Source organism: Camelus bactrianus, chromosome 5 (genome assembly GCF_048773025.1).
Source record: "Camelus bactrianus isolate YW-2024 breed Bactrian camel chromosome 5, ASM4877302v1, whole genome shotgun sequence".
Lineage (NCBI taxonomy): Eukaryota > Metazoa > Chordata > Mammalia > Artiodactyla > Camelidae > Camelus > Camelus bactrianus.
Window position 1 is genome coordinate 57,833,637 of NC_133543.1, and position 14,602 is coordinate 57,848,238.

The following is a 14,602-nucleotide window of genomic DNA, read 5'->3' on the forward strand; positions in this document are numbered from 1 at the left end:
AATAAGCCAAAATGACAAGTACTGTATGATTCCACTTACATGAGCTATCTAGAACAGCCAAATTCAGAGACACAAAGTAGAATGGTGGTTGCTATAGGCTAGGTGGAAGGAAGAATGAGCATGTTTGATGGGCACAGAGTTTCAGCTTGAAAAGATGAAAAGGTCCTGGAGATGGATGGTGATGATGGTCGACAACAATGCTGTGCTGTGTCTATTTTATCATAATTAAAAAAAAAGGAAAGGGACAAAGACAGACCCTGACCAGGAGGACTTCCTGGAAGAGTGAGCTGATCCTCACAGAGGAAGGTCCGGATGGGCCACTGGAAACCAGGGGCTGAGAATGGATTGTAATCTGTTGGTCAGGAGAGGCAAACCCACATCAGGGATTGCCATCAGGAGACTGCTAGCCCTGGGAGTTCTCTGAAGAATTTATAAAAGCAACTCATGAAAAAAAGAGAATGTTGGTGTTGGATACAGAGGGCCCTAAAACCAAGTTAGGACAGCATCAGTCACGTGAGGCTCTGCCCTTTCATCTGATCTCCCTCTTGCTCCCTGCACCTGTCTTGGGGGAGGAGGTGGAGAATAAAAAAGCCCACTAGGACCTTCTTCTAACCACAGGCTTCTAATCCTGGGTAAAGGAAAAAGCTCGGAGACTAACACCTGAGTATGTCAGAAGACCCATGGAATCCGCCAGAGTTCACCCAGGAGTGAGGAAGACTGACTCAACGGAGTGGGTTTAAAGGAAGAAAGGTGAGAAAAAATAAAATGACATTCTGCTGACATCCTATGAGTCTAACTTTTTCAGGCAGCCAGCTGAAGAGCATTCTCTCCCTGGCACTTAGGAGAGTCCTCGTGGAGAATTATCTCTTTCAGTTCTCTCTTTCTTCCTTACCTTCAGGAAGCCAGACTGGTCCCTTAATCATCATCTACTGGAAATACCCCAGGGGACCTGGTATCTGGGAAGAGGTCCCACCCCAAAATAAAAAAATAACAATTTTCTATTCAGGACTTAGAAAGGGGGAAGGGAATACAGAGGTGATGCCATGCCAGCCCATGGCCAGCAAGACTGTCATTCAAGTGACCGCCGGCTCCTCCATCACAGCCCTAGCTTTTCCCCTCTGGAATGCTGATGTGGCAGACCAAGATAATTATTTGTGGCTGCATCCATTCATTTATTCAGTACACTTATGGAGTACCGCTATATATGAAACATTGAAAGGAATAAAAGTTAAAACATGATCACATACTTTGATACACATATGTTCTAGCAAAAGAAAACATACAGACTCACCATTAGCTGTAATTTAGGGCAAAGAGAGGAACAAATAACCATGAGATTAGACACTTTATATAGAGAAGATTGCATTTAAATCAAGCTTTGAGCGATGGGACAATTTTGAGGGGAGATGACATAATTGGAACAGAATAACTAAAGTGGAGAGGATGTTAGAGCAAAAATCAGATGGCAGAGAAGCAGGTGGCTGATTTGTAAACTCTGATGTAGTTGAGTTTGTAATTAGTGTTGAATATGCTAAGAGGAGAAATGAGAGCCAGGGGCAGGAAGACAGTTTGGTATGAGATTTCCAAGGGCTTCAAAGGCCAGAAGTTTGTACTTTGATAGGCCATGGGGGAGTGATTTAAGGTCTCTGAGTGAGTGAGTGACGCAATCTAAAACATGGTTCAGGAAGAACAAATAGAAGCCTGTTACAATTGCTCAATCAAGAGGTAATGAAGCCCATAAGTAGGCTGGTTGCTGTGGCAATTGGAAAGGAGGAAATGGATGGGAGAGGCTTTTGGGAGGTAGAATAAATGGGGCTTGGCTCCTGATTGCATATGCCCTTTCCACATCCTCTGTTCGACCTTCATTCCTTCCCTCTTCTGATCATAAAGGTGTATAAGGTATCCCTTAATACACTGACTTATGTTTCCTGGAAAATTTCTCATCAGTGTTAGGTAAGGCTTCATTTGCAGTATCTATGAAAGACACCCCAAAGGACAATTCCCGGTGTTTAAAGTGAAGAAGTAATAGTCTACATCTACATTTGTATTGTATTTTCTCTGCATTCTAGGCTTACAGGTAAAGTTTTCTCCTTTGTATCCTAGGATCCTTACCATCAGAAAACATGAACACACATCTTTCTCGTGAAGTTTCTGCTGCTCGTGCCAAATGGAAATCAGGATCATAGAAGTAAAGTTATTAAAAATGATAGCAAATTCCTTTCTTTGTTCTGTTATTCAGCTTTAAGAGCATCTCTGCTCTCTAACAGCCTTAGAGTATTAATTTTCTATATTTAGGAAGAAAAGAATTTAACAAAAGAACTACATCACTAAATTATGAGAAATTAAGAAAAGCAATCATCAAAATAATTGTGTTTACAATTCAATTGTTGAACAAAATCCAGAGAAGGTATTAGTCACTTCATTTTTTCTAAAGGCCAAAAAAGTAGAAAATATTTTGTATGTTTATATTTCTATTTTTTACCATTTGTGGACTAAACTAAAATGAGCTGAAGCTGCCAGTGTGTGAAGGGGCTCCCTAGCATGGTAAGTCTTTTGTGGGAGGCTTGGCCCTTGGACAGGTACAGCTTTTGATGACCTACATGCTGTTTTCAAAGACCTACAGAATACATGCTGTTTTTGACATGGGGAATTTTGTCAAGGAAGTAGGGAATGAAGGATTTGTTTTCAGCTCACACTTCAAAGCAGGGAATGATCTTCCTGATAAAAGGGGCAAAAAATTACAACTTTTCCCCAGCCCTTCAATCAGCAGTTACAGCAAATCTTGAGCTGAGCAGACAGGACTCAGTGCTGATTACGGACAGCAAGTGCTCTGGTTAACAAAACAGCTAACTAGCTACACATTCTCTCTAAACACGATCCCTGCTTAATTTTATTTAACTGTGAAAACCCCTTTCTTCCTATACCCATTTAACATATGAAAAAGCTAGGTTGAGAGGGTAAGTAGCTTGCCCAAGATCAACAGCTACTAAACCAGGATTCAATCCTAACTACACTGATCAGACTAATGCCAAAGACAAGGCTTTAAATCTCCCTACACTGCCTTTCACTTAGATAAAGCCCGCAACCTCCTTCTGCAGGGGAAATTGATGTGGCCCAAGGCCTGCAATAAAAGCATACCTCTAGTGGGTGTGGAGAAAAGAGAATCTTCCTAAACTGTTGGTGGGAATGTAAACTGGTGCAGCCACTGTGGAAAATAGTATGGAGTTTCCTTAAAAAACTGAAAACAGACTTATCATATGATCCAGCAATCCCAATTCTGGGCATATATCCAGAGAAAACTCCAATTTGGAAAGATACATGCACCCCAATATTCATAGCAGCACCATTTACAATAACCAAGACATGGAAGAAACCTAAATATCCATCGACAGATGAATGGATAAAGAAGTTGTGGTCTATCTAGATATATAATGGAATATCATATATACATATATGGTATATACATATATGATGGAATACTACTCAGCCATAAACAAGAATGAAATAATGCCATTTGCAGGAAAATGGTTGGACCCAGAGATTATCATGCTAAGTAAAGTAAGTCAGACAGAGAAAGACAAATATCACATGATACCACTTATATGCAGAATCTAAGAAAAATGACACAAATGAACTTATTTACAAAACAGAAACAGACTCACAGATGTAGAAAACAAACATGGTTACCAAAGGGGAAGACACAGGAGGGATAAATTGGGAGTTTAGGATTAGCAGATACAAACTACTATATACAGACTAGATAAACAACAAGGATCTACTACTGTATAGCACAGGGAACTATATTCAATAGCTTGCAATAACCTATAATGAAAAAGAATATGAAAAAGAATATATATATATATATATATATATATGTATAACTGAATCACCATGCTGTACACCAGAAACTAGCACAACATTGTAAATCAACTATACTTCAGTTTTTAAAAAGTGTACCTCTACTGAACTCTGAACATTTGCAGGGAGCACTTGTGAGAATTAGTCTTCCCAGAGAATTCATCTGGAGGATGTTTACTTCCAGAGGATGCATCAAAAGGGTATTTTTACTTAAAATGCTTGCAGGAAACGATTTTTAAAAGACAAAAATGAATGTTGTGCTGTCTCGCAAGAGTCTCAGGAGCGCACAGGAAGGGATGTATTCACATTACCTCTCCAGGCCAGGAGCTACGCGCTCCTTTTCTGGGGAGGGAAAGGCTTCTCGGGTGGGTATTGTCACCAGAGGCAGTGGGATGCATTATTTCACTCCTCTTGTTACCAACTGAGAAAAACACATTGCAAGAAAATTACGGAAATGAGAAAACTACACTTAGACATAGATCTTCTTGGGACAAGTTCAAGTAGGATAAAAACTGGAGAGAATAAGCAAAAATAAGACAACACAAGAGGAACCTGACCAGAGCGAGTGGGGAATCTTCCCTTGGTTAGCCCGGTCCGTGGAGAGGAGGAGCGGGGCTAACACAAAGACAGCAGCGTGTGTGGCTCTGTACACCCCCACTTGCTCGCATGCACTCTCATGTTCTCTCTCTTGCTTCTGTGATTTTTATTATTTTACCTTTAAAAGTGTTTGCTACATTTTCCTCTAAAGTACCTTAAATCCTTCACTGGACTACACTGGTTATAAACACATACATATGTAATTTTAATAAAATATTTACATAAATATTACATAATTCATATTCATGTGTAATATTTATAAATACATAAACTTAAAATATAGATTCATTCAGAAGTTAATGTATACTCTAGAATATGTAGATCTCATTCCAGAGTTTGGGTTTGTTAGCTCTCAACAAATTATTTTTTGTCTTCATCAAAGTCCTGAGATAAGAAATCCTTCCAGATATTCTTGCAGATGGATCCTTAGGCCCAGGAGTGAGGTGGAGAGAACCTGATTATTAGAGCTGAGAACTTGGTATCTGGTGAGACAGCAGTTGAGTGGAGGTGGGAGGGACAAAACAAATATGGCAACACCAGCATTCTGACTGGGAATGCCACTTTTGACACTAGCACAAAATAAAGCACACAGAGCATACAACTCCGCACATACTAGTCAGCTTCTGAAAGGTAAGACTGTCACAAGGCTCAGAGCTGAGCTGAAAATTTGGGTGCATCAATAATAATTTTTGTGTCTATGGACAGAAGTCCATATGTGAGCTACACAAACCAGAGTGTGTTCACTATGAACCCAAACGAGCAATTCATGGGTAAGGGGACTGTGACTACATCAGCACTTTCTAGGTAATGGGAACTGAGGTCCTTGGGGCGGAGTGTGGATTAAGAAGTGGTACCAGTGAGAGTGCCGACGTTCATTGGTAAATGGCCATTCATGCTTCAATCCAGTTATTTTAGCCCGAGACAGGGAGGGAAAATTCTACCAAGGCAACATGAAGTAGAGTTTAGCTGGGGCTAGTGTATAGTGAGTCCTCCTTTTCATAGTTGCAGAGATTCAGAAACAGTGGATGAAGTAACACTCTGGAGATCCAAATTTGATGATGGCCAAGGAGATATGACAACATTTGTTGTTCCAAATTCCAAATCTCCCAATCCATGATGACTTCTCAGTGATAAATATATGATGACAAGTAATATTATAGTGATTGTTGTTGCTGCAATAATTTTACTGACTGCCTACTAAAATCTTCACGTGCATCAACCTCATTTAATTCTCACAATTGAGGTGACAGAGGTAGCATCTGAAAACAGTTCTGCACACAGACCTTAATGCTCTACTAGTGATTCTCGTTGGCTGGTTGCATGTTTACAGTTCACCTATGTATTCATTCATCCTATAGATACTGTGTTTATTCCTTACTGTAAAGATGTTACATATAAACAAAGCAGGACTACTTTGGAAGGAGAGCAAAACAAAAATCCCTTTCTCTGTTCTTTCCTTCCTCCTTCTTTCCCTCCCTCCATTTGAATCATTCAATCCAAAAACCATTCAATAAACACCTCTTGTGTGCTAAGCACCCTGCTAGGCTCTGGGAATAAGACTGCAAAAAAAGATAAAACTCCCTGTTGCTTCCAGGTTTCACGGTCTGGTTAGGAGAAAAGAATATATAGACAGATGACTATTAACTTTACATCTTCTAAACTTCCAGTCAGAGTTCTGCAGATACCAATGGCTCACCTACTTACCCTCTCCCTTGGTTTTCTCTTTCTACCAATGTCTCACTTGGTACCTGGAATGTTTTGACGACTGTGTACGTGTATTATATGCCACTGCTCTGTACAACATTACCTAGACATTGACATGTCATCTGCCTTACTTAATAAATATTTCATAGATATAAATAAAATATTTGGTAATAGCTAGACTAGAAGTTGGAAAAAAAATAGGTCTTGGGTCAAAACAAGTTGGGATTCAGGGGAGATAAGAACTGTTCTTCTGTAACTTGGTGGGTCTGAGAGGAGATTCAGTGCAGGCATGAGAAATAGGTCAGAGTTCTCGGTGGAATGTATGTGCGTGTGTGGGGGGGGGGGGCAGCTGGGTAACGGTAGGATGAGAGCCCCCATCTGGGTACCATATTTCTATAGCAAGTTTTTTTCTTATGGTATGAAAAGTTGTGAATTTCTAGAATCTCTGTGCATATTCAAAATGTGTTCGTAATACAATTTAAATCCTGACAAACTATTTTTGGGTCATCACTTTTAATAAACCTAATATTTAAAACCTGTATTTAACTGTCCAACATATATGATTGGGCTTCATGATATCTGTGAACTTCCCAGAATTATATGTAAAGCTGTGTGCATATGTGCAATTTTCTAGGGAGAATATTTAGCTTTCATCAAATTTAAATCTATGACTCTAAAGTGATTAAAACCCAATGAATAGATAATTAAAAATTAAGAAATTAAGCCCCGTAACAAGGACTTTTCCCCCCTTATAAAATGAGGGCTTTTAGCATAAATTCCAATGTAAATACGACACTTACATCAAGAGCCACGGACTGCTTGGCCCACGATTTCTTCACTTGATCATACATAATTGTATTGTTGATGCCAAGTCCACAAAAGATGACAAAAGCCTAGAAAATAGAACACTCACTAATTAAAAACTGGAATAACTCATTGGAATAACCTAATATGAAAGCAGGCAGTCATCAGGGATGGGCCTGAAAATATAATTTTATTGTACACATGGGGAGGCCTTGCAGAAATACCCATATTAAAATTCTTAATTACTATTGTCGTGAAACAACTTTATAGATCACATTGCACACGAGAAAAATTATTAATTTAATGCCATTTTAAAGAAATCATTTACACATTTAAAAACATATGGTCCACTTAAATGTGTTCTTAATTTATTTAGGTTGTGAGCTGATTTTCATAATTTGATGCCTTTTAACCAAAAGCCACCTCTTTCAGTAGCTAGGCTATAAAATATTCTGGTAAAGAAATCAAGTGAGTATATCCATAAAGTAAATATTAAGGAGACAGAGGATTGATTTAGACTCAGTAAAGAAGCCATGATGTATTCTCGGGTAGAGAAAAATAATCACGGGGTTTTCATGTTGGTACAGTCTGCTAGGAAGCCTGGTCAAAGCTAACCTCTCCCACTAGGGGGCAGACTGGAGTAAACAGAAGCTTGTGAACATAAGAAAGGTGATGGCAATACACCTGGCAAGGCAGCCTAGCGGTCTCAAGACTGAATACGTGAGTAAGGCAAGGATAAGACAATTAACACTTTGGAGAGAAAAGGGAGGCAAGTCAATTCTGTAATAAAATTAAGATAAAAATAATTAGGAAACATAATCTAATTGATGAAAAAGAGAATAATATCTTACCTAAACATTGATATATGCTTTAAATCTTCCTTTAAATTTCATCACACTGTCAAATAATGTTTAACAATTGTTAAACAGTAATGATTAACAATTGTTAACTAATAATTATTTATCCTTAATAATGTGGCACGCTTTAACCAGGAGACTACTGATGACTCAGCTATCAGCCCTGGTTCACAAATTTATTTTCTTACCTCAAAAAGTCGTTGATCCGCATCATCGAAAGGTTTCCCATCAAGTCTGTTTAACACTTGAGCCACTCCTGTGAAAAGAGATTGGGATATGTGGTCATTTTCAGCACTGGACGCCTTGTCACTACAATCTATAAGCCCCAGCTGCCTCTGTGCCTCCTCTAAGTAAGTGCAGACACTCAGTTCAATCCTTGGCTGCTCTAACACCTGCTGCTTCCATGAGAGCAGATCTGAGGTGCACAGGGATGTGCACTATTTTCCAGGCTCTGATATCCAGGCTAGGTCTCAGTGGAGCCTGGAGTTCTACCAGGCATCCATCAGATTCTCTGAAAATGGTTTTCAGGATGACTGTGCACAATAACTGATATATCTTGCATATAAACACACATACACATATACATATACACAGTTACATATACACATAAACATATATATACACCTGAATATCTATAACTTGCTGTGTATATACATATGTATACATACAAATATATATACATATATATACTTAAAATTTTTTTTCAGTTATCTGAAATACAGTATGGCAGCATGGCATAGTGATTAAGAACAGAGGCTCAGAGTTACCACTGCCTTGATTCGAATTTCAACTCCACTATCAGTGGTGTTACTTTGAGCAAGTAAACTTTTTTAACACTGAATTTCCTCATTGGTAAAAAGGGGATTGAAATGTTAACTATCTCAGAAGGTTATGAAGATTAAATGAGGTAAGTTTGAATGTTTGTAAAGCATATTGCTCCACATGGAGGGAACATTCAAGAAATGTTAGTAATTATGATACAGTTAACCTTCAAAGCAAGGTTAGTTTTGTTGCCTGCTACCAATGGGGTTCAACTAGTTCTAACAAACTTAATATGTGTGTGTCCTCTTTGCAAAGTTCATTTCCAGCATCATACCAGATGTTCTGGGCATGACTATTGAGGCTCACAAGTCTAACCAGAAAAACTCAACAATCTTGAAAACCATTCCTTTCTGTCCCTATTTAGCACAAACAAAAAATAACTGTAATTCTAAAGCATGCAAAATGATTGGTTCTTATTTAAAAGAATAAATTTTTGTACATTGTTCTGATTAATACTGTTTCATCAGGAGTCTGCACCTGTGAGATTATACAAGAATATGAGACGTAAGTTGATGAGTCCTGGACATAAAAGGGGGAACATATATAAAAGATGTGGATGCAATTGAAAGTAAATTTGTATTTCTTTCTATTTAGGTAACATCTTACCAATTATTTGGTGGTTGCTATTCCAAATAGGTACGCAGAGAACAGATCTTATGTGAAAACCAGATATCTGGTCAGCCTAGAAGAAAGTAGTTAGTTAAAATTAAATATTATCTACTCATTTCTGACTTATAGCTTACCACTCTTCATAACAGATATTTTAAAATACCTTTAAAAAGGACACATTATAATCTAATTTTTAATACATACACTCACCTGCCTCTTTTCATTTAAAACCTCACAACAAACATCCCAAGGAAATCAAGCCCTAACCAAATACAAAGCAACCAAAGTGCCCCATGCCGACACTACCTCCTCCAAGCCCTGCAGCTAAAGAGGGCTGGATGTAGTGAAACTATCTTGACCACAATCACACCACCATTCTGGCAATCATTTCTGCTTTGAGTATTTAAAGCATTTTATTGAAACACTTGGCCAGTATTTCTTTTTGATTGAGCACATCTGTTAGTAAAAATGTTTGAGCTTATAATGCTACTATCTGTATATTTACTTTTAATACTCTTTATTTTAACATTACTAATTTATTATGTAGTAAAATCATATACTAAAACTGAAGTTGCAAAATATAAGATAAATGTAGCGATTCAAAGATCTTTCTGTACCCTAACACATTATCAGGAGATGATATATTTGAAACATAAATGTATAATTATCAGCACCTCTGATGCACCAGACACACTGCTGGATGTCAAGGATATAAAAATGAATTCAAGCAGTTACTACCCTTGAGTAGCTCACAGCCAGAAGTAGTTAAGATAAAATAAGTGTCCAACTAAAGAATGTTCAAACACTATTGAAAAGCCAGCAACTGACTGTGTTTAGAGAAATCAGGAGCAGTTTTCACCACTTAATACTGGGTCTTCCAAGGCGAGGGTGACAATGATGATGACAAGCTAACATTTATTGGATCTTCACTTGATGTCAGGCACCCAGTTAGCAATTTCATGTGCATTATTGCATACACTCATTAAAACAACCTTACGGGGTAGGTACTGTTAACATCTTCTCTTATCAGATAAGACTTAGAGAAATTAACTGCCTTGAAAGGGGAGAAAATGATTCAAAGGAAGTCACACAAGAACAAACACATCCATCAAAGTTACCTTCCAAAAGAACAAAGTGATTTTCTGCCTCTCCCCAAGGAGCAAGTCTGAATTACAGCGATGCTATGAGCACAAAGAGGAGGAAAAATTTGAGAGAGGTCTGGGAGACATACTCTATAGACTTGGGCCGGCCAGAGCAGCACCAGGATGGCTAGGTGTGTTTCGTTTTGGGTGTGGTCCCGCGCCAGCACCGAGCAGTAGGCACAATTGCCTCTGCCAGCTCCCGGATGACCATACCCCTGTCTTAGCTCTCGTAGGAAATCTGAAGCAGCTGAGGGGAGAGGTCACAGTGCAAGAAGAAAGGCAACACTCAGTGAGTGAGAGACACAAGGAGAGAGCCTGAGAGGCTGATGGTGAGAAAAACAAACCTTGGGCTGTTTGTCAGTGAAAGAAAAGAGAACTCTGTTTCCCAAAAATTATTATAGTTCCCCAAAAGAATTTTTATTCTAGGGAGGTGGGAGTATGTGTTCTCTTGTCCCTACCAAATTTAACATTGAGGTTTATGGTTTGAGTAAGGGTAGTGGAGCTCCTTGAGGCCGGAACACAGAAGGAGGAGGGAAATGATTCTGAGCTCAAGCTGACACACGCTACAGCTGAGACGGCAACTGGCCGGTAGGAGGGAAGGAGTCGTCAGCCTCTGGTATTAACCGAGTGAGTAAAATCACCAAGAAAGAACTGGTTAAATAAAAAGACAAAAAAGATAAAAAATCAAACCTGAGCAGACACAATATTTAGGGCAGGAAGAAGGAGGTGGGGTCAGCCAGAGGGATGGAAATGAACACCAAAGCTCATACTCTTCACCTCAGGCTTTACAGCGATCCTAATGTGTGGACACATTGCTACAACCGCTCTGGAAAGAGAGGTGTTGACACATGTCCAGAGACTAAAAAGTATAATTGCTCTTTGACGTATCAATTTTATGTTTAAGAATTTGCCCTATGGTAAATAACACAGCTATGCACAAAAGTTTATATATAAAAATGTGAACCATAACTTTATTTACGACAATGATATATCACAAATAGATGACAATCACTATATATATATCACAAATCACTGAACATTCCCCTGGAGGGCGTCAGTTAAGCAAATCATAGCACAGTGGAATATTGTCCATCTAATTAAAATCATGCTATAGAAGAATATCTGTTAACATGGAAAATTTTACTATGTTAAATGATAATAGTATGAGTGTACAAACACATATTATATACATTGGAAAATTCTGGAAAATTTATAACCACCATAGCTCCCTTTGAATTGTTTGTCCATGGGAGTTTTTGTTTATTTCTTTGCTTTTCAAATAGCAAAGAATAGCTTTCTTTTTCTTTCTCAATTTTTATTTTTTACTGAAGTATAGTCAAAGTCTACAATGTTGTGTCAATTTCTGGGGTACAGCATAATGTTTCAGTCATCCATATACATATATTCCTTTTCATATTCTTTTTCATTATAGGTTACTAGAAGATATTGAATATAGTTCCCTGTGCTATACAGTAGGACTTGTTGTTTATCTTTTTTATATATAGTAGTCAGTATCTGCAAATCTCGAACTCCGAACTTAGGTTCACAGCAAAATGAGGGCAAGTACAGGCAGTTCTCATATACCCTCTGCCCACACACGCACATCAACCTCCCTCACCTGAGTAGTTGTATCTGATGAACCCACACGAATTCATCAGATCACTCGAAGTTCATAATTCACATTAGGGTTCATTCTCAATGCTGAACACTCAAAGGGTTTTGACAACTTTATAAAGACACATCCACCATTACAGTATCATACAGAGCAGTTTCACTGCCCCTAAAAATCCTCTGTACTCCACCTAGTCATTCTGCATCCCTGCTTACCTCTGGTAACCACAGATCCTTTTTTCACCCAGCTCTACTGAGGTATAATTGACAAAACTGTAACATACTTGAAGTGTACAACATGATGATTTGGTATATGAATACACTGTGAAAGAATTCTGCCTATGGGAGTTTTTAAATCACTGTTTCTCTTTTTTAAATTTTAGATAATGAATTCCTTGTACACAAGAGAAAAAGTTATTTTCTCAATAGAATTTATAGGGGAACCACTGTATCAAATGGTGCAGAATAGTCAAATAGAGTAAGTGCTGAAAATGGGTTACGGGATTTAGTAACAAAGCAGGATAACTGAAGGCAAAGAGAGTCAAGGGAAGACAGAATGGGCTCAGGAACAGAAGTCCAGTGGTTGGTTCCGGAGGAGACGAAGGCCACTCTGAGGCAGCAGAGCTGCATCAACCCAGAGCTAGTCTCGTGTGGGCTGAAAACAGGATGAGGGGAGAGGTGACTGAGGATGCTGTGAGTTTTTTTAATCAGTCCCACTGTGGCTGAGGGAAGGCAGTGGGGCCAGAACTAACTGGCTATGAGAACAAGGAAGAGGGGGCAGTGACGATAAGCCCCACAAGATGGAAGAGGGGAAAAAGGAAGGATGGCAGAGTATGATGGAAGGGAATTTTCTGATTTCAGGATCATTAAGGCAATCCCCTAGTTGTCTATTTGTGTCAGTGTGTGTTGTTTCTGGAAAGTTGAACCAATCCAGGTTAGTTTATATGACTATATGAAACAGCAGGGCCTGGGGGCATATGTCACCCTCCGCAGGGGCTGAAGGAGAAGGACAAGGGAGATGAACCCAGCACAGAAGCGCAAGCCCTCTGAAGAATGAGGTCCCAGGAGGGAGAAAGAAGAAGGCATGAAGGAATCGTCTCTGTTCATCAGAGGGATAGTCCCAGGTCTCCAGACTGTATCAGTCAATGGAGCTCAAAATATCTATCTCAACCCCAACCAAGTCACCAAAATCTTCATGCCTCCATTTTGTCATCAATATTTATCTCCGGCATGCCAAACTATTAACATTGGTTATCTCCAGATTTTGGCATTATAGCAGATTCCCGCCTTTTCCTCTTTGTGCTTTTTCTTATTTTCCAAGTTGTTTTACGAGAATATGTGTGTGAAAGGGTTTCAAAATTTGTAAGGTATTTTACAAATGTAAATATCACTAGTATTGCAAGAAATATCTTCCCAGAAATATCTGCTCCATTGTTCCACAGGGTCCCTGCTCAATCATTCATAGTTTAAAATTCACACCATTAGAGTCCCAAATGTTAGACCACGTGAAACTAAGCAGCCTTCCAGGAGGCTCCCATTAAAATACATATGTTATCTGGGGGTGCCTAGTTCTATCCTATTAAAGATGTATATACTAAAAATTGTGCCTAGTCTCTGTCCTCATAGGGTTTCTCCAGTTAATGGATATAATTAAAGATGGTTTACCTCATGGAGCCACCAAAACATACTTGTGTTTTCCAGTCTCTCAAAGGCAGTCAAAGGAAACGTTAAAAGAATTGGTGAAAAAATAATACTGTTCATTAATGTGCAATGTGTTTTATTTCCCGAGGAAGATATGTGCAACTTTAACAGTAATCTAAAGTAACACTTTATCCCCTCAAACGCCAATCTACCAGTGAGAAATTCTGGTACTAGGACAAGCTGAGGGGGGAGATGTTCCGAGTCAGTCCCCTGATTTCTGAAACAGCAGGGAGGTAGTTCTTGGTACCGACCTCACCTGCACATAAGGATCCATCTCAATGGCTCTTCCAGAACACTGCCTACAAATGATCCTTAAATCCTGACAGAAGCACTCCAAAAAAATAACTGGCCTTTGGGCTGAGAGCTGAGGCATTATCTCCACCACCTATGCAGCCAAGTCTGCTCGACTCTGAGAATCGGGGGATCCCTGTTTGTCTTCACTCCCCACAGCTTCCCAACTGTAGATCTTACTCAAGTCTTAGTAAGCCTCCTGACTTTCCTTGTCCTCCTTGTCATCTGGAAATCCTACATCCATTGTCCAATCTTCCCTACCAAACTCTACTCTGAGAAAAGCATCTCAAGCTTACACTAACTATCAGTGACAGAGATTACCAGTAGCAAATGCATTTCAGCAGATCCGCAGAGCCCCCTCTCTTAATGGTTTCACTTTTGTACATTTCCTTTTGTCACTGAAGCATAACTGACAGGCCAGAAGGCATCACAGAGAATGGAAAAGGAGCTGTCCTGCCGGGCCAGCACTCAGCATCCAGACTGCGGAAGTACTTTGCCGTGAAGATCTGACAGGCGAAAGGGGCTTTAATGCTCAAAGTCAAAAGATCTCAGAGTCCACAGCCCCATTATCCTTAAGTGCTACATGACAAGGGTAAGAACTACTGA

The 14,602-nt window shown here is 39.2% G+C and overlaps 1 protein-coding gene across 1 annotated transcript in view; it reads right to left on the reverse strand.

Annotated features, from left to right (window-relative positions):
- The window catches only part of PDE11A (phosphodiesterase 11A), a 327,689-nt gene that overhangs the window by 139,465 nt on the left and 173,622 nt on the right, over positions 1-14,602 (reverse strand). The window contains exons 7-9 of the mRNA XM_010959959.3: positions 9,249-9,324; positions 8,009-8,076; positions 6,960-7,052 (exon numbers count right to left, since the gene is read on the reverse strand). Of these exons, the coding sequence (XP_010958261.1) occupies positions 6,960-7,052; positions 8,009-8,076; positions 9,249-9,324 (237 nt within the window). The remainder of the gene's footprint in view (positions 1-6,959; positions 7,053-8,008; positions 8,077-9,248; positions 9,325-14,602) is intronic.